Source organism: Varanus komodoensis, unplaced genomic scaffold (assembly GCF_004798865.1).
Source record: "Varanus komodoensis strain SLA01 unplaced genomic scaffold, ASM479886v1 scaffold11, whole genome shotgun sequence".
Taxonomy (NCBI): Eukaryota; Metazoa; Chordata; class Lepidosauria; order Squamata; family Varanidae; genus Varanus; species Varanus komodoensis.
Genome location: NW_025335317.1, coordinates 9193929 through 9216423, shown reverse-complemented (window position 1 = coordinate 9216423; position 22495 = coordinate 9193929). Strand labels below are relative to the sequence as shown.

General features: G+C 42.9%; 1 protein-coding gene across 4 annotated transcripts in view; it reads left to right on the top strand.

Annotated features, from left to right (window-relative positions):
* The window catches only part of PARG (poly(ADP-ribose) glycohydrolase), a 76581-nt gene extending 58824 nt beyond the window's left edge, over positions 1 to 17757 (top strand). For 3 of the 4 annotated variants that reach the window (XM_044420338.1, XM_044420340.1, XM_044420339.1), the window contains 5 exons: positions 3691 to 3769; positions 5409 to 5517; positions 11895 to 12000; positions 14528 to 14656; positions 15842 to 17757. In XM_044420338.1, coding sequence (XP_044276273.1) covers positions 3691 to 3769; positions 5409 to 5517; positions 11895 to 12000; positions 14528 to 14656; positions 15842 to 15999 — 581 coding nt within the window. In that variant the 3' untranslated portion in view covers positions 16000 to 17757. Of the gene's footprint in view, positions 1 to 3690; positions 3770 to 5408; positions 6890 to 11894; positions 12001 to 14527; positions 14657 to 15841 lie in introns of those variants that run through there. The other variant, XR_006413750.1, reaches the window with a different exon arrangement.
* The last annotated feature ends 4738 nt before the right edge of the window (positions 17758 to 22495 follow it).

The window sequence follows — 22495 nt, the reverse complement described above, 5'->3', positions numbered from 1 at the left end:
TCTGTCACTACCTCCATTTCGTCCCCATCTATTTGCCAGGAAGTGAGAGGACCGGATGTCATGATCTTAGTTTTCTTAATGTTGAGTTTTAAGCCAACTTTTGCACTCTCCTCCTTCACCCGCATCAAGAGGCTCTTTAGTTCCTCTTCACTTTCTGCCATGAGAGTGGTATCATCCGCATATCTGAGGTTGTTGATATTTCTCCCAGCAATCTTAATTCCAGCTGGCGATTCATCCAGCCCCGCCTTTCTCATGATGTGCTCTGCATATAAGTTAAATAGGCAGGGCGACAGTATACAGCCTTGCCGAACACCTTTCTCAATTTATGTTATTTATTTCAATGGGTCTACTCTTCATAGGATTAAGATTGGGTGTTCCCCAATATCTTTCACAGTGTGTATCAGAAGTATAAAGTATTTCCATAGTTACAATGTTAATTTTTAAAAAAGGTAATGATGAGCAAATGATTGATAAACAGGACTGTGTGTCTGCCCAGGGAATGGGGATCACCTCTCTGCCTGTTTAACAGATTTGCCTGGGTTCAGCAAGCCATGCTTATGTGGTGATTATGGACATAGTGTCCCACATCTACTGCACATCCACTGCAGTTTAAATAAGCCATCTTGGCTTAGTTCACATGGTGGCTTATTCTGGTCTTTGGAACCGGCCCATTCAGCCATCTTACCTGAAGGATATGTGCTTTGCTCAAAGCTGAAGATTTCCATGAAGTGAGGCAACCCCTAAAAAGAACTATCAGAAGAACTGTTCATTCCCTTCTTTGCTTCCCTTGTTATTAACTAAACACTTTTTCAAGATGGTGTGCAGAATGCAAGTCTGTACCAGTTAATGTACATACAGCAAGGAACTGTTCTCTTGTCACTTTCAATATTCCCCATACTCACTTCAGTTGCACCAAAGTGTCTCCTTTATTTGGTAATTTTCCCCCATTCTGGAAAAATCTCTTAAAACTACTGCTGTGCAGTAAATAAGGTTTGATTCTGAGTAAATATGCATAAGATTGCACAAGTGTGATAAGCGGTATAAAATGTCTCTGGTTTAAATCTTCCCAGCAACTCTCCTGGTGACCTTAAGGAAACGACTGTCTTTCAGTTCATTATTGGTAATATGGAAATAGAAATGCTGATCTGCCTTACAGGACTGTTCTGCAGATTGCTACAATGATATGTGGATGCAATAGGGAGAAGTGAGAAAAATAAGGACAATATATATTGCCTGGTTTGCTGAAGTGTTAATTTACAGGAACAGTAGTGGTTCATGTAATCTCCTTAAACCCTATTAGAACTTGAATTGAAGCTGGCATGTTGCAATATATATTACTTCCTGGATTTATTCTCTACTTTCACTTCCCTTTGTGTTTTGTTCAGCACGTGAGGGATTTCTCTGACTAAAGGCACAGTTCACTGGGGTTCCCTATAATCCTCTGAACTCCAAGGCATCCTGTGAAAGGCTGGGGAAGAGGGCAGCAGTGATCATCCTCTCCATGATCTTCCAGCCCCGCAGTTCAACTGGATGGCTGATTTTGGCCATGTAGATGAGAAGCGTTGGATGGTGGGGGAAGGATGCTGGAGCACCACCAGGAGATGTTGTATCCTGGCACATCCAGTCTCCTTCACTCCCTGAAATGCTGCCTTCACCCATTCTCCAAGTCACTGATGCTTCTGTGCTAACTGCACAGTGGAGGAGGGGGATCTCAGCACAGGGTCACAGCTCCAAGGTCTGAGATTTTTTCCAACCTTGGGTTTGGGAATCCAAATGATCCTGTGACCCTCTAGGTGCTGCCTGGGGGCCATAGGATCTCTTTGTAAGTTCATTCTACGATATGTGACTATGTTGTCCTGCAAAGTTGAATAAATGTGCAATCCTGATTCAATGTTCTTGGATGTAGCTAATGTAGTGTAGCTAATGTAAAGTATTGTAAGGGAGGCTAAGAGGGGGCATATACATAGTTTAATATATAAAACAAAATACCAGTCTATGAAGGATGCAATGGAAAATGTTTGCCCTGGACCTGGGAACCCTTTTGCAAGACCCTGCTTAGCTATAAACTATGCTGTGTGGGTCTAGTCATGAATTTTCAGCTTCAGTCTTGCTATTAAGATCATTTGTTCAATGTATTAAATTATCAGCTATTATTCATTAATTAATAGATTAAAATTACACACTAAATTATTAACTATTAACGACAGTTACCTCCCGGGGTTGTTGCAGAGCAAAGGATTACATGAAGAATTTGCATGTTAGAAATGCTGAAGAAAGAGAATCACTTAATGTCAGTTGAGGGTCTGTCCTACTTTTATGTTTTTGAAAAAACGATGAGCATCTGAGAGAGCAATCCTGTGACCCCTAAGTAGCATTCACATAATTCAAATCTCCAGATTCAAGGTCAGAGGCAGGTGTACCTGGGAACTGGCTTCTGCTCTCCAACCCCCCGCCCCCCACACACACACACAGCTTTGCAGCCGGTCTAGAAAGCAGAGTCGGCTTCTCCACCCCACCCATCCCACCTCTGGAGCAGCTGGACCAGATAGCCGAACATCACCAGCTGACGGGCAGGCAAAGCAGGGGGTGCAGGAAGGCAGAGATTGTCTCCGCTCCTCCCACTCTGCACAGGATGCGCATATTCATAAAAAATCAAACTGCGATCGCAGCAAGCGTATTTGGAGGTATGTGCATCACACAGGCGTGCTTGTCCAGGCAAGTATCGTGTGGACAGACTTGCCCAGGATCTGGGATTGGTCATTATTCCCATGTGAGCATGCTGTGCATGGCGCATCTGGCCATTTTAAAGTGTTAGAGCATGAAATGGTACTGAGTTGTAGGAAAACACTCATCTATAACAATTTCTTCTATAACAAAGGGGTTATTTTCATTTCTATTTCATAGCCTGCCTATTCCAAGGGCTCAGGAGACTGAGTAGGAATTTTATTTGAAGAGCCACATCTGTATTTGTCACAACTAACAGATAAAGTCCAAAGGAGAGACATACATCCCCAAATGCTCACTGCTGTATGGTTCTTAGAATCAGAGAGGAGAGTGCTTCCTAGCCTATATTGCACAAAGGAATAGCTTATTATTCTAAGCTCATCACAGAAATTCAACCCTGAGACAGGGCAGCCTTTCGTGGCCTTCTATACCAATCAAGCATGACAACCTCATTCTCTTTCAACAAGGCAGCCGGTGAATTACAATAATGCTAACCAAACACTTTTCTCACCTCCCTGCATCATATGCAGGCGCGCACACACACGCACATACACACACAGTAGAATTTTGCAGACTGGTTTTATTCACTTTGGCTCTTGACAAGCTGATTTTCCATGTATAAGGCATTTAGACTTTCTTTTCAGTATACATTCAAAGTATCCATAAGGTAACATCTTTGCCAGGATGAGACAGAGGAAGATGGTTGGTAATAGAGCCCAGCAACTTGTCTAACACTTGGGCTACACTCCTTTTCCTGAGGAGAGCCGTTCTGCAGAGATTCCTCCAGTCTTGTGCTTCAGGGTTTTGTTCTTGCTTATTCAAACAACATCCCTCTTCTCTTCCTCCCCCTTCCTATTAGCACTAATGAAACTGGTGCAGGTGTTCAGAAGGGGCATGTATCTATGAAGGAAAAGAAAATGTTCAGCAGAAAATGGCTTGCATAATGCTACATTTTATTTCTTTCAGGTACAGAGCAATATAGTGAATATACTGGCTATGCAGAAACGTATCGGTGGGCCAGGAGCCATGAAGATGAAACACCCAGGTATGTTCTTGCAAAGGATTGCCCTAGACTTTTTCACTGATGGAACTAGATATTAGATCCTCAGTCTTGTAATTGCTACAAACGCACTGCAAATGACTAGTGCTGACATTATTATAATGCAAGGGGGGCCTGTAATAATAAAGCCAGGGTGTTGCACTCTTTATTGTGTTCCGGTAGAACCTTCCTCCTAATAGGGGTGTTATTATTGAAGCTTCTAGCCAATCATTCTCTCCAGGTAGGGCATTCTGCTCTTCTTCCCTGCATCACACGGTTCCATTTTTCTTTTCCATCTGTCATTCTGTATTCTGTAGTTGCAAGGCACACTGAAGTTTTTATTGTCTGTGTGAGGGAGGGGCCACCCAAATGACTCCTTATGTTTTTCAAAGATATCTGTGTTTCTACTTTTGCAAACCTCAGGACTTCCCCAAGCAATATTCTCTTCTGTTTCCCAGTGGCCTTGTTTTGGTGATGGTTCTGTCAGCATTTGGCAGCTGAGTTGATCATTTCCTATTGTTGCTTTAAACCTTTAGTTTGGGGTTCACATTTTGAGTGCTTGTGTAAAAATACTCAAGCTGCTTTCACTGTCATGTGGAAATATGTGGGCAAACTTCAGGACACCTCTGCTGTGTACCTGAAGAGCCATTCAAGTTTGTATGTTGCATATGTCTGAGAAAAGGGGCACATGTGAAAAGATTGTCTGGAACAGTTATGGAGCTGTCAGCAGTTATGGAGCTGTCTCACAAATAGAAGGGGTATATACCAGTTTAATATGACCATGGATGGGACACCCATGGATATCACAGTAGTGTAACTAAACAGTAACCTGACTCAGACAGGCTGCAGCACCCTGTGGGTACCAGTTTGAATATACACCTCCTGCTCAAATGTTTTGTCATAGGAACCAGACAGACATGGTTTATGTGAGGACTGTTTAACTCTCTCATAAGCTATGCTTATATTCACATGACATGGTGGCCCCCAAGCAGGGGTTGTCTATTCAAATGATGGCTTTGTGCATCATGGCCTCACTGTGTCCGGTTGTCATGATGTACAGACAACTCCTTTATGTGACAGTGCAGAATATGGAAAGTACTGCCAGCTGTATCGTACGTCTGAATTGGAAACCAAGCATCAAAACAAAACCCTGGTCAGATTCTTTCCTTGTACCACCTAATTGTGGTAATTGTGGACTGCAATTTCAGTACAGGAGAAATAAAATCTAAGAGAAGGGACTGTTCTTGAAGCACATATGTCAGGTTCACAATATTGTAGTCATACAGAAAATACAATTTTATATTTTTTTTGGCTCTCCAGGGATTCTCTTCAAATAGTTGGCGTCACACCCAGTCTGTTATTTAATATTAGGGCTCTGACATTCACAGTGTGTAACTAATGCGTTTCCAAATCTGTGGGGAAACTTTTTGTCTCCTACTGCATCAGCCTCCCCTCCTGGGCAGAGTTCACTCATGATCTACGGCAGCATTGCCTTTCCCTGACATTATTTCTGTGCTTTTTGCCACTGGTGAAGCCCTTGAGAGATGAACTCATTCTCAATCTTGTTTATAGGACCAATATTATCACAGTTAATTTTACTGACCTCCTCACTCTTTTCCTTTCTCTCTCCCCACCCCCATCACAGGGATGAATGGCAGAGGCGCTGCACAGAAATTGTGGCCATTGATGCATTTCATTTCAGACGTTTCCTTGATCAGTTTGCTCCTGAGAAAATTAGAAGAGAGCTCAACAAGGCCAGTAACTCCTTAATCCATCTGCAAGCTAAAGCCCATCACTCATGTGTAGCCATTTCATTAGTGTTTGAGTTGTGTTGTCCAATAATTTTTGCAGTGTCAACAACTCCTTGAAGGGAGACTTTCTGCTTAATTGTGGTGTCAGTTCACACACGATGTTATTCATATTTTGCAAGATTAATATCGAAGCTAGCTATTTTAAATCCAACTGCTAAGTTATTCTTTTGTGAAATACCACCTTTCATACTGCCAAGTATCCACAAAAGTAGCTGCAAAGCAATTATACTTAAAATACCTTTTGCAGTATATTGCTCATGTAATGAATCAAAGTAGTATTTTACTTTAAAACTAGATAAGCTTCCTAGTTTTTAAACTGTTCAGATTCATTAAAATTAGCAGCTACTGTTGAGGGGTGGAGGGGGGTTAAGAGGGTGTCCCCATGAGAAAAAAAAACTCCTTCATTAAATAATAGATTCATGCTAACAAATTCTTCTCAATATGTAGCACCTCTTGTAGAAATTTTGTGGTGTGAAAAGGTCCAACATGCAAGAAACTCAAAGATTATTTTACTTATTATTTACCCAAATAGGTCTCAACATTTTCAGATACAAAACCCACTGTTAGCACCAGCCTGCAAAATGAGGCAATGTGGTAATTTTTGCCATATATGCTCTCCTCCCCCTGCCCCACATTTTCTTGTGTCTTTCTCGCTTTTTCTTTCGTCACTTCTTTCCCCTGCAAAAAAAGCATTGTTCCAGTTTGTCCATTCTGATTGCCCATAGATTGTTTAAATCATGGATAGTCACAAACAAGGGAAATTTCATTCCTGGGCTGCGACTGTGATGCCTGAACCCAGAACCGTGGTTTTTTTGGGAGAAGGAGCCCAAATGGTGGTTACAACTCTGGGTTGCCTGGTCCAGATGTCATGACCAACAACTCAGTCAGCAAACCAGGCTGCAGTGGGAGGGACTGAGCAGCAAGAAGCACTGTGCTCATTTGCTTCGCTTGCCCACAGTAGTCCAGGCTTTGCAGAGACAGAGGGGATGGGAACCACTTGTTGTGACATGAAAACCAGCTCTAGCTCTTCTTTTTTAAGCAATACAACAAGAGGAAGAAATTGGTGGTGTCCATCATACGACTCTTAAGTTTGTGTAAGCCTCAGACGTGAGACTTTGTCCAGCAGCCAAAAAGTAGTCTTTTATCAGAACTGCAAACAATGTAGTCGCTAAACTCATGGCGTGGATGGAACATAGGCAGGGTGGAGGAAATGGAACAGAAAAGAACTTGGACTTGCCGACCACCCCCGTCCCGTTCAGTCACTTTTAGAACTCCCAAGGAACCACAGTAAACTACAGTCAGGAGCTGTGAACAGGTGTGTGTGTGTGTGTGTGTGTGTTAATATTTCCTCTTTCTGGAGTAGCTGGAAACCCAGGAAAGTGTCAGAAACGTGGACAACACTGTCAGCTCAACTCAGGAAATCCAGAGGATTATGTTGTTGCCTACTTTTCCGTTGACCGCTATGCAGCTTGCACAAATCAGCCTAACGCAGTCTCATCTTCTCAGTGTTCATCTATTAGCAGCTGCTCTTGCTCGCTTTGATAGTGGAAACTTGCAAGGATATTGAGCAGGCAAGTCTCCAAATATCAGACATGCATAAGTGCAGACCTGCACACTGCTGAAAGACCGATATTAAATAATTAAAAAAACAACAACAACAACCCTATTTGTGCACATTCTGAGGGCTGAGAAAGAAAATGTGACAAGTCAGCACCATAGTATCACAGGGCACCAGGGGATAGGCTGTCAGTCGTGGTGGCAGCCACATGGGTGGAGACCCTTTTCTTGCCCCTCTTGCTTAGCAGGTTCAGGCCACATCCGACCCAGTATCTGTCAAGCAGCCTGCAAGCCTCCAGCCCGTGTGCCACAGTAGCCATGAAGCATTTGCGGGCAGCTGCCACAACCATAATGTATATTCATTCCTGGCCTGCAAATATATCTAATAATCCTGAAGGATTTGGCTCATCTGATCCTACTTAAACATATTCAGTTGAGTGTGGCCGACTTTTCTCAATTTTCCATCTGAGAGAGAAATATAGATATGTATAACATAACATGCTTGTTAATATGTCTTCAGAAATGACATAGCATGATTAATATTAATTTTCTTTAAAAAAAGGAAGTAGAAGCTATTGCTTCATATTGAAAGTAACATCGGGGCCATCACAGATGGCAATAAAATAAGCTCAGCAAAAGACAGTAAATAAAATTAGCAACTTTCACTGACAGTTTAATTGGAAAACTAAATCAGCTATTCCAGGCATCTGATATCAGACTTCATGTGTTCAATCACATTGATAGGAAAGAGGCAAATTGTACATTAAGATGGATTTTATGCATTTTTTGCTGTATAGAAGGTTTTCTCTTTGGGTAGAGGTGGGTTTTAAGCAGTAGATCATACATGAAGCAAGTGACATTTTACATTTCATTAACTAAAATAAACTTAGATTTATGAGTAAAGTGTAGAATATATTAGTGCAGACTATGAATTTCCAGGCAATACTCATTTTAAGAAGTTCTAGTGTATAAGCGCTTGCTATCCTGCCTTTCATGTAGTAAAATTTAGTGCAGTTAATGGAGTGGGTTTGGTAAATGTCAGCCAAACCATTATCAGGCATGGGTAGCAGGGCAGTGCCTGGTACAAGCCATCCTTGTCCAAACCTGCCCTCACTCGTTTGCTCTTTATTTCTTTCACTCCTTCATTGAGAATAGTTTAGCACAACCTTTCTTAGAACAAAAAATGGCAATGTGGAGAGTCTTGGTCAGGGTCTCACTCCATTGCCTTCTTTCAAAATATTCCATTCTGCTCATTCTCCACACAGTTTTCCATTCCCCCTTCCCCAAAAGTCAGCATTTTATGACTGCAAATGCTCAATCCGCATTGAGCTTTGGGAACCCCCCACTTTTTTTCTAAATATGATTTGTACTTCAGAGCATCTGCAAGCCTGTTAATGCCTCTCTCTCGCACCTGGATGGTGCTTTGGAGCGGTATAAGGAGCAGTGCTTGCTCTATATCTTGGAAGAAAAGGGAGCAAATGGAAGTTTTGGTGTGAACAATAGCATGAACCCAATAATAGCTTTCCCTGTGGGAGAACAATTCTGAACAAATCAATCCATGGGCCCTTCTCAAGACCCATAATGATGGGGGAGTATTATTTCTGTGGAAACGGTACTTCATAACCCTGGGCCCACCACCAAGAAAGCCTTAGTCATGAGCTTTGTGCTCATGAAAACATAGCACAATGGAACTTAACTCTGTATTAGAAGAAATTATGATAACCATATGACATAAAGGTGACAAAAATTATTCTGTGATTTGGCACAGCATGTATTCAGCACATTCTGCAGGCATTTCAAATATTCAGCTCCCAGTCATGAATTTATCCATGACATCCAAACCTGAGTCTATTAGCTTAATCCTGGATTAAAGAACATGCAGGTAACCTACCGTTAGTAGTTAGGTTAACTGTGGGTTGTTTAACCCATGATTAATTCATACTCTTGAAGATTAGATGTCACATAGGAACCCCAGTCAGCCTGGACCAAGAACGCCACAACTAGCCACTGGTATGTGCAAACAGCTCCATGGTTTGGTACTGTCATTGTACGGTGTGTTCACTGCTCCTGCTTCACTTCACTGCAATAGCATCATGCCATATGCATTTGTAAAAAGCAGCTTGCATTGTTCTTCCACCTGGTTTGGGCATGGTGCTGTGAGTTGCTTTCTGTTTCCTCCTCAGTCTCTTTTTCAGGAATGTGCCCTCTAAAGATAAGCAAAATGGAGTCAAGCTGATATGCTAATAAAGCTCTGAAGGTCTCTGCAAGGCAAGCTTATTCTCCACACAGCTGGTGCCAGGGCCTGCTGAATACCATAATTTCTCATAAACCCTCCGTGTGGCCTCCCACCAGACATACATGATTTTTTAAGTCACGTATATCTGATGGGATTGTTACAATTTGTGATGTCTTGAATAAGCCCTCCATCACTAAAAATGAATAATGGCAGACTGCTAAATTAAAACGAATAATGATCAGAATGTACAACCCCCATGGGGACGAAAGAAACTGCTCCATAAATCCATTCCAGACATTGCTATTTCAGGCATACATATATATGTGTGGGTTTCTTTTGCAGCTTTTGCAAGATCCTCTTCAGGACCTGTATCACCCCCAATACTTGGTGTGAAACAGGTCCTAGATGGCATTGTACCCTCAGTGACCAGGTGCAGCTTTTGCTGTCTGATGAGGCTCAGGTAGTGGCTGTAGCCACAAGGGCTTTCTGACTGGTTTAGCAGCTGCAGCTCTCTCTGGTCTCAGTCACCCGTGGACTGGTAACTTCTGAACTAGGCTGCCGTCATGTGCTTTACATGGGCCTGCCTTTAAGCATTAAAGTTGCTGTTGGTACAAAATGCAGTGCACAGTGGCTGATGGGGTGGGGTGGGGAGCTAGGAGGTTGGAAAACATAATTCTGTTCCAGCGGCACAGCCAGCCAGTAAACATCCAGACTGGCTGGCTGTTTCAAAGGGTTGGTCTTAAAGCCCTAAATGGCTTAGGACCAGTTTATTTGAAAGACAGCTCTTGCTTCTGTAGTCTTGCCAGCACATTAAGATTGGCCTCAGGTGTTCTGAAGTGCCCACCTAAAAGATCACTTGGCAGGTACAGGAGGCCTTCTTGTTGGTAGCCCCTAAGGGCAGAATCCAGTGGGGTGCTTATACCTTATACATTTGCTGGTTTTCTCGCATCCTGCTGCCTCTGTTGTGCAAGCAGGAACCACTGATCTGCCACAGAGAGCTATTTTTCCTTGAGTGCTGTTTGGTAGGGACACATTGGCAGGGTTCCCATGTACAACCTCTGCCGACCTGCCCGATTCCAGAAGCAAGCATTTTTGTTCATTGCTAGTTGTTCTGGAAGTGCCAAGTCTTCCCTCTGTGAGTGATGGGTCCTGCTTGCAGATGGGAATTGGCAGAGGCATAGTCAGCCCACTGGAATTTTTCCTGATGTCTTGTCCTTTGCTGCTTCTGTGCTGGTGTCCAGGCACTTGCTTCCTTTAATTGGATATCAGCATGAGCATATCTATCTGGGAGATGCTTCTCAATGCGCTCTATACATTCGCTAGCATGGCAGTTTTTATCATCGCTACTTGACCTCCCTCTTGATAGTATGTCATTTATGGTGGCATGGCCTTAGAAATGTCTTTAAAAAGTTTAAAACAAGTAGTATTTTACACTTGCTTTCTGTAATTGGCTCGAGGGAAACAAATGTGCTATTTCATTAGCAAATTAAATGATCAGGTTTAGTGATACTTGCATGCTTTTCGGTTCATACCCTGTTATGGGCTGGATGAAGGCCAATAAGTTGAAGCTGAAAACTGGCAAGACAGAATCTGCATGGGCAGGTGGCTCCCAGGCCAGAGGATAGCTCTGGATGAAGTGTCCCTCACTCTGAAAGGTCAGGGCTGGGTATACTCTTAGACCTGCCATTGTGGCTGGTGTCTCAAGTGCCCGTGGCAGTTCTGAGTGCTTTTACGAGCCTTGACTGGCTTTCCAGGCATAGCCTCTGCTGGGCATGGATAGCTTGGCCACAGTGGTTCAGACATTAGTAACCTCAAGGCTGATTTACTGCAGCGAACTCTTTGCAGGGCTCTGGAAGCAGCTTGGCTGTTGTCCGGTGCTGACCCTCTCCAGCATGCAGCTCCTTTTCTGGGGAACTTGCACTGGCCAGGTTTAAGGTTTTGGAAATGTGATACAGAGCACTAAACAACTTGGAACCAAGTTGCTTGTGGGAGCGCCTTCTCTCTTACTGGCCTGCGCTGTCACTGAGGTCATCAGATGGGATGCTCCTGGGGATCGTCCATGGACCTTTGGCCCAAGAGGTGTCCACTCAGAGAGGAGCCTTCAGTGTGGGGGCCCATTTCTGTGGTACTCCCTAACTGGGGAGCAGGCAGGCAGCGACTCAGTGTCATTCGTTGGTGCCGTGGGAAAGCATCTTTACACCAAGATGCCTTCCCTGATTGATCATTCTTGGCGTTCATGGGAGTTTTGTTTTTTTTTAAATCCTTTGTAATGTATTTTAATCTTTTTTTGTTGTTCACTGCAATGAAATCGGTTCAGATGTGGAACAGAATATGGGGTTGAATGACATGAGGAGACATTATTTCTGGCTGCCCATGATATGTTGTTGCATTGTACAAACCCAGTCAGTGTGTGTAGTGCTCCTTTAACTAAAAGTGTGTGTGTGTATGCGTGCACACACGAGAAAAATGCACATAAGCGCAATAAACCAAAAGGGCGAGGTGGTATGAGCCGTTTTCTTGTCTTTAGGCTTACTGTGGCTTCGCTCGGCCCGGTGTTCCACCACATCACCTTTCAGCAGTAGCTACAGGAAACTGGGGATGCGGTGCTTTTGGAGGTGATGCAAGATTGAAAGGTAAATGGTATAATAGTTGGTTAAATGTTAGAAGTGTGGTAAAGAAGGTAAAGCAAACCAAGTGCTCTCTGCTGTGTTCCTTCCTTGCTGCTTTCCCTGCTCTTCAGCTGCAGGCTAGAGCAGCTGAGAGGTAGGTGAACAAGGAGGGCGCTGAGATTGACTTCCTTACTCTGTGCCAGAAAATGTGAAGGGTTGCTGGCAGGCGAGTGGGCAAGCGGCAGGAACAACATTCTCTGTGCTGGTGCAAGGGGAGGCTTGGAACGGGTCCTCACTTTCCACAATAGCCGCTGGAGCCATTCGTTTTTCTGGGCATCGAAGGCCTCGGGTACATGGGAAGTTTCACGTCCAGGCTGTTGTGCAAAGCAGACCAGGATGTGTCCATGATTCTGTGAGAGTGCTTGGCTACTCTGAAATTTGCTGAAGTCAGCAGCCAGTTTGACCGCTGTTGGCTAACTTCAGCATAGTCGACACAAGGGGACTGCCTGTTTCACAGGGGTGGTGCCTTGTTCTCACCATCATATCGTAATCTGAGTTAGCAAATTCCTTCTGTCTTACTGCTGCTACCAATGCCGCTGCTGAATTTCCCTAGCAGTCTGCCTGTCACACACTCCTATGCTGCCTGCCTAATGAGGTGCTTTCAGAAAAACCCAGTTACTGAAGCTCTACCAAATGCACACGCTGCTGGGCAGTTTGATTAAAACATCAGCCCTTAATGGGGATTGATCTTAAAACGGCATGAGGGCCATTAATAATTTAGCTGCTGGTTTCCAAATGCCCCTTGATTATATATGGGTTTTGTGATGTCAATGCTTGTAAATTAGCTCTGTTTCCAAATGGAGCAATGAACGTTTGGATCAACAGCAAAAAAGTCCTGAGTAAAATCTGCTACCTTTTTTTTTTTTTTTGGTAATTAGAAGTCAGATAAAATTCAGTTACAAGGTTTTATGAGGGGGACATGAACCATTCTCCCAGCTGAAACATTGCCAACATTAACTGAAATCCTTGTAATTAAAACATGCAAGGTGACCTTTTATTTTCATAACTTCTTCCATGAAGCTAGGGAATTAAAGGCCAAGGTAATGTGTTCTTTGTTCAAGAAGAGAGTATATATTGGAAACAGGGAAACAGTCCAGTTGCGATTAAGCCTACGATTAAAGAACACGCTCAGCTCTTTGTCCTGTGACATTGGGTGCAAAATGAGCCCTTCTTCTGCTGTGCCATTTTGCTTTAACACAGCATCAGCCTGTAAGTCAAGGAACTACTCTGAGAAGCTGTGTTGCTGCAGAAAGGCAAGGAGTTTAATTTTCTTTGCAAGATGCATTTGCTTAATCTTCCCTAGACGGTAAATTGTTCTGCAAAAGATACTGGGAAAACTGAGTTGCCATTTTGTTGCTTCAGACTCACAAGGCACTCACCGTTTCCCTGTCCTACCACACCATTTGGTTTAATAGCATTTGAACTGTCTCCCTCCAACTTTTTGTACAAACAGTTAATTTCTGTATAGAAGAACTTGTCCTTACCATAATGTATGAAGACTGAGATGAGTATCTTTTTGCAATGTGAATACGCAGATTAAAGAGTTGTGTTACTTTTTTGGGGAGAGACAAGCCAAAATTTCCGGTTCACACATAATGATAAACCCAAAACGTAAGTTTTGTGGTTTGTTTGAAGCAAGAGCAGTTGCGTAGTAGTGTGCCATGAACATTTTTACATGGTTGGAAATCTACTCCCCATGTAAAAATGCTCCTGGCACACTTGTTGCATCATGGCAACCAAGCCTGGATATGATTGAAGAAAAGGACTGTGCAACAAGGTCCGTTGGCAGAGGGCTGCGGGAGCAAGATAGATTGGCCTCTGGATTGGCAGGGTTTGGCATCACTGAGCCACAGCCTTTCAGCCCAAGTTAAATCCAGGTCTGGAGAAGCTCTTGTGGCCGGCGTTCCATTGGAGGCCAAGAGGGTGCCGTTGAAGGCAACATGGGGGAGGCGTGAAGTACAGAAAATAAAGCTCGATGGCTAAGCCCGGGTAGAGACAGTCCAACCTTTTAGAAGGGGCAGAGGGAGGATCTGCACAAGGAGTCATGTTGGGCGGTTGGGGGGAATGGGTGTAGCCTGGGGAAAGGGAAGCTGCCTTTTGAGGAATCCTGGATGGGCCCGCTCTGCCCTCCTGGCCTCCAGTTTCCCGCCCCTGGCCTGGAAAATGTCCAAAGCATCTCACCATTGCTTTGCGTTTGGTTGGTTGGTTGGTTGGTTGGTTGAATTTGTATGCTGCCCACTAATCCGGATGGGTTCTCTAGGTGCATTACAGTAAAATACTTAAAACAACAACAATAAAACAACATTAAATAATAAATTTGCCTCTCAGAAGACGTGAGAGAATAGAACCAGGTAACAATGTCCCTGCTAGTTTTTTTGTGGAACACCTTTGGGAGGTGCAGATTAAAAATGGGGTTTTCTGGCATTTCCTGGTAAACTTCCTCATTTGGCATTTATCTGTTGTTGTTTTCTCTCGTGTGAATTTGCTTCAGCCTTGATACAGATCTTGGCCGCGGCGGAGGCTGGACGAGATATTGTTTATTTCACCTTTGGAGATGCTGAACTAATGAGAGACATTTACAGTATGCACACTTTCCTAATTGAGAAAGGACAAACTGTTGGTAAGCATCAGCTAATCTCTTTCTCTCTGGAAGCATGTGTGATTATAAACAAGGCAGGGTCCTGGTCACAATTATGCTACTGCCCTAAATCAAAGAAAACATCTTGGGCAATTGGAAAAGCTGAAGATGCTGTGTTTACAGTTCACTCCCAGATAAACAGACTTAAAAAAAACTTTAGAGTTTTTGTTGTTTAAATTTCTCTTACAATACCCAATCAGATTGTATCCATACTTTAGAAGGTAATCTTTGTCCAGTGTCAACTCTTTACTTCAAAATAAAATGTGCCAAGGTGATCTACTTTTTCTGACGGTAAACCTGGGAATAAAATGAACTATAACTTTGGGCAATAAAATGAAACATTCTAACTCTGTAAATCATACAGATTTGCATGGTTTCTTTTTACGTAATTTGTGCTGTGTCAATTAATCATGGACTTGGAATGCTCAAGGGCACTGAACTCCCTTCTCTGACCACAAGAAATCTTAGTTAGCAGTTCCTCTGACTTCTGAGGTTCAGCCAGCATTGTACAGTTCAATGCACACCATAATGACTGGAAAATGTCTTCTTATCTTTAATAGATGAAAATACTATTCACATACATTGTTAGATTACGGAACTGATTTTTTTAAATGCTCCCCTTACCCACATGCTTTATGCAGTACTAATGGAACAGTCCTTTTACCTCTTGAAGTGTTGAACCAACATCGACTGCTTGATAAAGTTCCATACAGCATAAAAACATGTATTTTCTGCAACTAGGCCTGGACAGTAGCTCAGATGTATGTGCACTGTTCATATAGAGCAGTAACTGGTCCTGGAAGTGACAGGAACATAGCACCTGTAGTAATTGCTTTGTAGTTTGGGCTGAATGGTTATGCCTCAGATGGTGGTGTCAAGTGTCCCATGTGGAACATATTTACAGGGAGAATTACATGGAAACGTCAGCACTTGGTCGTGGTGGCCTTTACAAATAAACCATTAAAAAGTAAGTCTCTCTTAAAATTGGAGTTGTCTGTCTAAGACTGATTTCCTTATGAGTAATGGGCCCATTTATCATCAGATGTCTAGCAGAATGCCTTGTATTTGTGTTTGTAAGCCTGGCTAAATTTCTAATTCAAAATCACTGATTTTAGTTTTGTTTTTCTGTTCTTGGTATCTTCTTTTTGCTTTGTTTTCCTCTTCCAGGGGACATTTACAAGCTGTTGCTCAGATACTATAATGAGGAATGCAGGTGTTGCTGTACTCCAAGACCAGAAGTCAAGCTGTACCCTTTCATTTACAATGCAGTAGAATCCTACGCAGATTCCACTGATGATGAGAGAGGAGTATGTTTTGATGAGTAGAATGAAAATTTGCAGAGTGAATATCCTTCTTTTCCTTGCAGAGTATCCATTGACTTATGAAATGTAACATAAGGTGTAGCTTAATTTCATATCCATGTATATAAATCCTGCATTTGTTTTATGTTATCTGAAAACCAATCTTGAAAAGAAACAGGTTTTCTTTCCAAAGTAGAAAGTGAGCCTTCATCATCACATATAGAACAAAATGGTTAACCCTGTCCCCCCCCCCCCACCAAATTTAGGGCTGAGTTTTTACTCTATATTTGAAAAGAGCAGATTTTTACATATCTACCCTTTTTCGATTTTTATAGAGATAATCACAGAATGAGAGAGAGGTTTCCTATATAAAGTGTTTAGCACGCCAACAGTATAATTTATTATTCTGTTATGGGTGGAAAGTCTGTTGGACATAACAGTTCCATTTCTTTTACATTTTCGCATAGGATAAACCCCACTTCTGGATCAGTTTAGGGAAAGACAGAAGGTAGACAAACATGTCTTAGAAACAATAATCAAAGGAATACCCCAGGCACATCTCCTTTTGGAGGTTGAGAGACAAGTATGAACAGCAGTAGAAAGATGTATACAAGAATAGCCAAGATGATACAAGAATAGCCAAGATAAATTTCAAGAGGGTAAAGGGTACTTTGAATATTATTACTTATATTTTAAAAATCTATGGGCCATATATTCATAGAATGGTTAAACAGCTTTTTTAATGGTTTTAAATTGCACAAGAGTGTTCGTTGCTTGAATTTAGCTGGAAAATTGTATCTGTATATTTAATGTACAGTCAATATTATATCTGGGTTTTTATTATACAATATAAAACCCATATAAAGCATGTGTTAGTGAGTATGGCTAATTTGGTTTGATAAATACACCAAGATTTAGGGTGTGATTTAGGCAGGGAAAATGTCTCAATAAGAGGCTAGCTCTGCTGGAACAAATGAGAATCACACAAGGCTACACTTGTGCATTTCCCCAGATCCCTATTTTTTCAGTGGAAATTTGGATTTTGTCCTTGTGGGAGGACATCCTGAGAAAAGGCAGGAAATAAAATATAAGCTGCAATTTGCTTGTGGAGAACTTGCTAAAAGATGAGAATAGAGATTATTCAGCAGTGAATACTTTGCTGTAAGCACTTCTAGAGTAGAGGGAAACCTATATGAAGAAAACCTCAAGCATGATACTGTATTCTTTTCCAGCTTTAAAGCAAAATAGGACAGGGTTAATAGGTTAATAAGAGCTGAATGGTCCCAGCAATCTCCTAATTAAAGTGAAAGCTAATCTGTCCAGGATGCATCATCAATGCCAAAAGAGAGAATTCTGAGTCGATTCAATATTCCACTTTGTCTTAATTTCTTTCGCAGCTGCTCAGTGTCGTCTTTCTCAGATATGTGGTGCAATCTTTCCTTTTCTTATAAGAGAACTGCCCAGTGCAGCCCCCTAAATACTGACAAGCAGATGGGTCAGTCATCCATTAGGTGGAAAATGCCATTGCAATCAGCTTTGCGTTAGAGTGCTTTTCTCTCGTGACCAGTCTCCATCTAAAATTCCTCAGTGGCACAGCATCCTATTATGTTTACCCATGAGTGTATATAATAATTTATATAAGGTTGAAATATATCATTAATACTTTAAACTTGCAAGTTCTGCATTTGTTATATTTTTTTGATTGGGGCGGTGAAGAATCAGTATGACGTGTACTTTTTTTTTGTAATGGAAAACAATAAAACCAATGAACATTTTTCTCCACATAGGTCTTTCGATGCTTTCATTGGAAGAGTGTTGATGTGGGATTTGATTAGGAAGTTAAGGACTCAGGTCTGTGGCATCCCGACACTGGACCTCAGTGCTGGGACTCCAGTGGCTAAACCTCTGCCCCCCCCCCCCCCCGGCAGTCAGCATGGAAAATACTGCACTGGTTGCCTCTCCAGCAGTGGAAATAAGTGTCGGGGGGTGGGGAGGAGAGAGGATACCTGCCACAGTGTACTCCAAAGGAAACATTGTCTAAGTAGTGTATATTCTACACACACACACACACTCACTCACTCTGCAGCCAAATAGACCCAAGTTCTCACCAACGCTCCCCACCCCCCAATCTCTGCAACTGTATTGTATACAGTTTATGAAAAAATACACATGTCTTCATTTTGTAACACTCACTGTGCAAAGAGATTTTTGTGCAAAGTTTAATTTTTATTTCGCATTTCCTGGTTTCATTAGTCAGAGAGGCAGAAGGGCAAGGCAACAAAAGCCTAATGCATCCACCTTTGTGGCTTCTGAGTTTCTTCATTGTGATCTCCATGCATCGCACATCATTTTGGCAGGAAATCTGCACACACCTCCCCCCCGGTGCCAGTAACAGCTCCTCCAAAGTGCCCAAATGCCCTGTTTATTTTAACGGTCCAAACTATGTGCATTTTTCCTAAAAAATGCACGGAAGCTAAACAAACAGTTCTTGAGGAAATGATTCACCCTTGTACAGGCAGCCTTTACCATGTGAATAATTCATATGCCAGCCAGTCATTTCATCCACCTGGCACTTGTTTGCCAGGCCCTCTCTCCATCACACATCTGTGCCTGGGTGGACCTCCTGCTGCGGAAACTTCTACAGCTAAGGGATCTGAAGCTGGAACCCTGCCACACCATCCCAGTGGGCCTGTCCCTACTGGGTCCCTGCTATGGGGCCAAGCTTAGGGATAGCCAGGATAGCCCCAGTGGCCTTTAAAAATACTCTGCAGTGAGTGGGGGTGCCAAAACCCAAGCATCCGCCACCATTTTTCCTCAAAGTTCTTCGGATTCTTTGTGCAAAAACTGTCTTCCAATTAGCTTTGAAGTACGTTTCCATTTCAATGGAAGACAGTTTTCCTTTGAGGCAATTTCACTGAGCACTTGACTACATCAAATACCATAAGCATTATATTAAATGATAAAATAATGCTGTCTGATGTATTTCCTCTGGAAGCAGTAGAGAGGTATCCTGATTTTAGATCAGTTAATAGATGCAGACTGTGAATTCCTCTCCTTTGAGGATCTACAGAGGACATAGTGACTGCCCCAAAACATACTGGCAACACCTTCAAATAAAAGATATTTTCTATTTCCTATAAAACCCAGCCAGATTAACTGCCTTGGAATCTCCAACATTATTGGAGGACTTGGCTATCTCTACAAAGACAACCAAGCTAACAAATATATTTACTCTTAACATGCAACCAGCTTGACATTCAGACCCTCCAAAGAGTGGAGTGGAGAATTAAAATGCCACATCCAACCACATCAGCAGCAAATAGCTGCATCCTCTGTACAGCCCATACCTGCAACCTGAAACTGCACCTTATACAGCAAAAGCTGCATACTGGAGTCCGCAGTGCCTTTAAAAAAAACAAAAAAACCTCACCCTCTAATAAAGCTGGTGATGTGGGACAGCAGAAGCATCATTCATGCCCAAGATGTAGAAATGCCCAGTGCTGGCCTCTGCCTGGACAGAAGGTTTTAAACATCAGCTTTGTCTTAAAAATGCTATTCTTGTTTAAGGATGTCAATGTATTGCTGAATTACACCCCCAGTGGACTATTCAAGCCCTCGTGGCAGCTAAGAGGCTCACACCACAGGGACGGAAAGCTGCATAATTTCCCTAATACTTTCATGACTAGTTAATGCATCTCTAATCCTTTTTGTGTGATTGTATGTTTTCCCCCTTTTTTCTCTCCCTGTGTTTTTATTTTTGCCCTTTTGTATTCTCGGTAGCTTCATACTGATATTCAGTTTTGTTGGGGGATTGTAGAGGTCAGGTGAAAATTATAAATATGGAAAAATGTAAGAGGTCAGCAGGATACCTTTGTATTTATAACCAAGGTTTTTTAAACTTACAAATCAAGAATATTAAAAAAATAAAGTGCTTACCAAAAGTTAGGTAGTGCTACAAAACAAAAACTATGAAAAGTAAAATTCGTGATGGTTCTGCTGTGTTCAGAAAGGAAGGTGGATTTGCAAGCTTTGGCTTCTGCAGACTGTGACACAGTGCCTGAGATGAAGATACTGGGCAAAGTCATTCTTGATGGACTGCGGAACAAGTGGCGTAAGCCTCAAGTGAGTTCACAAGTTCACATGTTTTGATGAGCTTCAATTTTTAGAAGCTCCACTCACCACAAGCAACTGTAACAGGAAGTGCCTGCAGAATGTGTGGTGCTACCCAGACATTTGAGAAAATCATTATTTTGGGATCGTGACAGTACTGCAGAGGCAGAAAATGATGGAAATGGCCCAGACTTCAGACAGAGATCTGCACCATTGATGTTGGAGTAGTTGCCATCAGTCAGGGCCTGTGTAAAAAACAGCGGTGAGTTTCTTTTCTGAAAGCTTTTCTAAGATGTACAAGAGCCCTCATGGATTCTTGTGAAATCCAAGTGGCTTGAATTACTCTTCACCTGAGACATAAGCTGCATCGACCAGAGTGTAGAAGAATGCAGGGTGGAAGATTTCTTATGGATTCCTGATCATGAATCTGGCCCTCATATTCAAACGACCTCTTCTTGCAGAGTTTACACATGGCATCTTTCAAAGTGGCATCTACAGCAAGAGCTTCTGTGAGCTCTCTCACTGTGATAAGCAATCCACACAGTACCTCCCCTGTATGCAGTTATGTACACCATGCATTTCTTCACGGGAGAGGTAGCAGTTCCCATATTCACTCCGGAGCACAGCATGGTCTCGCTCACAATATTCACACGGAACCAGGGATCCATCCGTTGGTCTGCTGGACACTGCTTCATGGTGAAGATGTGTGTCTTTCTGAGGTGACCTTGGTACTTCTCTCAAAGCATCAAAAACGCATTTTGCCTGATATTGAGGAGGCTGCCTACCATCTATGCCATTTTGCCAGTGATTGCCTCCCAGTGGCTTAATGGTGAGGTTGGACCCATCAGTTGGGTTCACATGCCACTATAGGCAATCCTGCATGGTCACCATGGTCTGCATTTTTTGTCCTTCAGTCCACCAGTCGATCAGGCCAATGGTCTTCCTCTTGCCATCTTGTTCCCTCTCAGTTCTGCAGCAAGGAATGAGGCTTGTGTTTTTGGCAGCTGCACTTGCGGCTATCAAGAAATCTCTGCTGACAAACAAGGCTCATGCCCGGACATGCAGCAGAGAGGATGAGGGAGCTAATCAGGCACTTTCTCCTCCTGCTACAGAGAAGAACCCCTGGCAAGCACCTTTGATCTACCCAAAGGCAAAGCGGGGCGGGGGGGGGGGAATAAGCTGAGTGGTGCAGCAAAAAAGAGCTTGAGAAACCACTCGCATGAGCAGGAGGAGCAATCTGCTCCCCACTACGTGAGGGGCCCTCCATTCTGCAGGCCCACCAGCTGCTTGCTTACTCCTCCCCAAAGAAGGCCCTCAGGGCATGAGGTGGGAGGAGAGTGGGCACCCCTGGTAGCCAGGCCAGGTGACACCTGTCAGTGGTGCTCACCAGCTAGCCACTCAGCAAGAGCAACAGCACCACGTTGAGGCCAAGTGGCTCTCTGGTTCCGGCCCTCATAGCAGGATGGGTTGTGTTTTCCAGGCAGGAAGACAAGAAGAAGAAGCCGTTGATGACACAAGAAGCCATCACAGTCCTGAGAAACTGTGTAACAGACGGTTGCTGCTGATGGCGGTTTCTAACGGCTCTGATAAGCACTGTAGCATGGACTGTTGTGCTGTCCATTCAAACACATCCCATGCTGTGGCCGTCGCATTGGTTCAGGTACCAAAGGTGCTGGCTCACCTGATGAGGTGTAACCCAGCTGCTTCCAGGAGTGTCCCTGCAGTTCCTTATGCACAGATGGCCATTTGAGGAACGGCAGTGGCGGGTAAGCAACCGATCCTCCTGAAGATGCAAGGCAGGGAAACTGGACGGATGCAGATCCTGCAAGCTGTCTCGTATGATAGCTGGGCTAATTCATGCATTCAATACATGGAGGTTTTTTTAATATTTTAATTCCTGCTCCTGAATCTACATGCTATACACTGTTTCTTCTAAGGTCTCTGCTATTCTCTTATTCTGGGGGACTCATTTTCAAGTGGACTAGCCAAAAAACATGGATGGAATTAAATTTTTTCTATGCCGTCCATTACTAAAAATACTCTCTGGACAGCTTACAAGGGCTTCCTATACAATACAGGAAGAGGTTTTTGTATAAGTATATATTGCATTATACTATCAAAGGTTTTTTTTTAATAATTACGTCAGGAAGTTAGATGGCTTCAAGTTAGGGAACAGGCAGTAAAGACATTATTCTGTCTTTCAAATGGCTTGTGCAAATTACAAATTATCAGTGTAAATGAAGAGCAACCTTTTTGTGTGCCCTGAACTTCTGGTTGTTAGTCATAAATTGCCTTTCCATTCTGCTTATATAAATATTCATGCAAAGTTGTTCTTTTACACCCCCTGGATAACTTCAGAGGCAGGTTGAAGCGTGTACCCCCTGGTGCAACTCCAGGAACAGCAGGATGT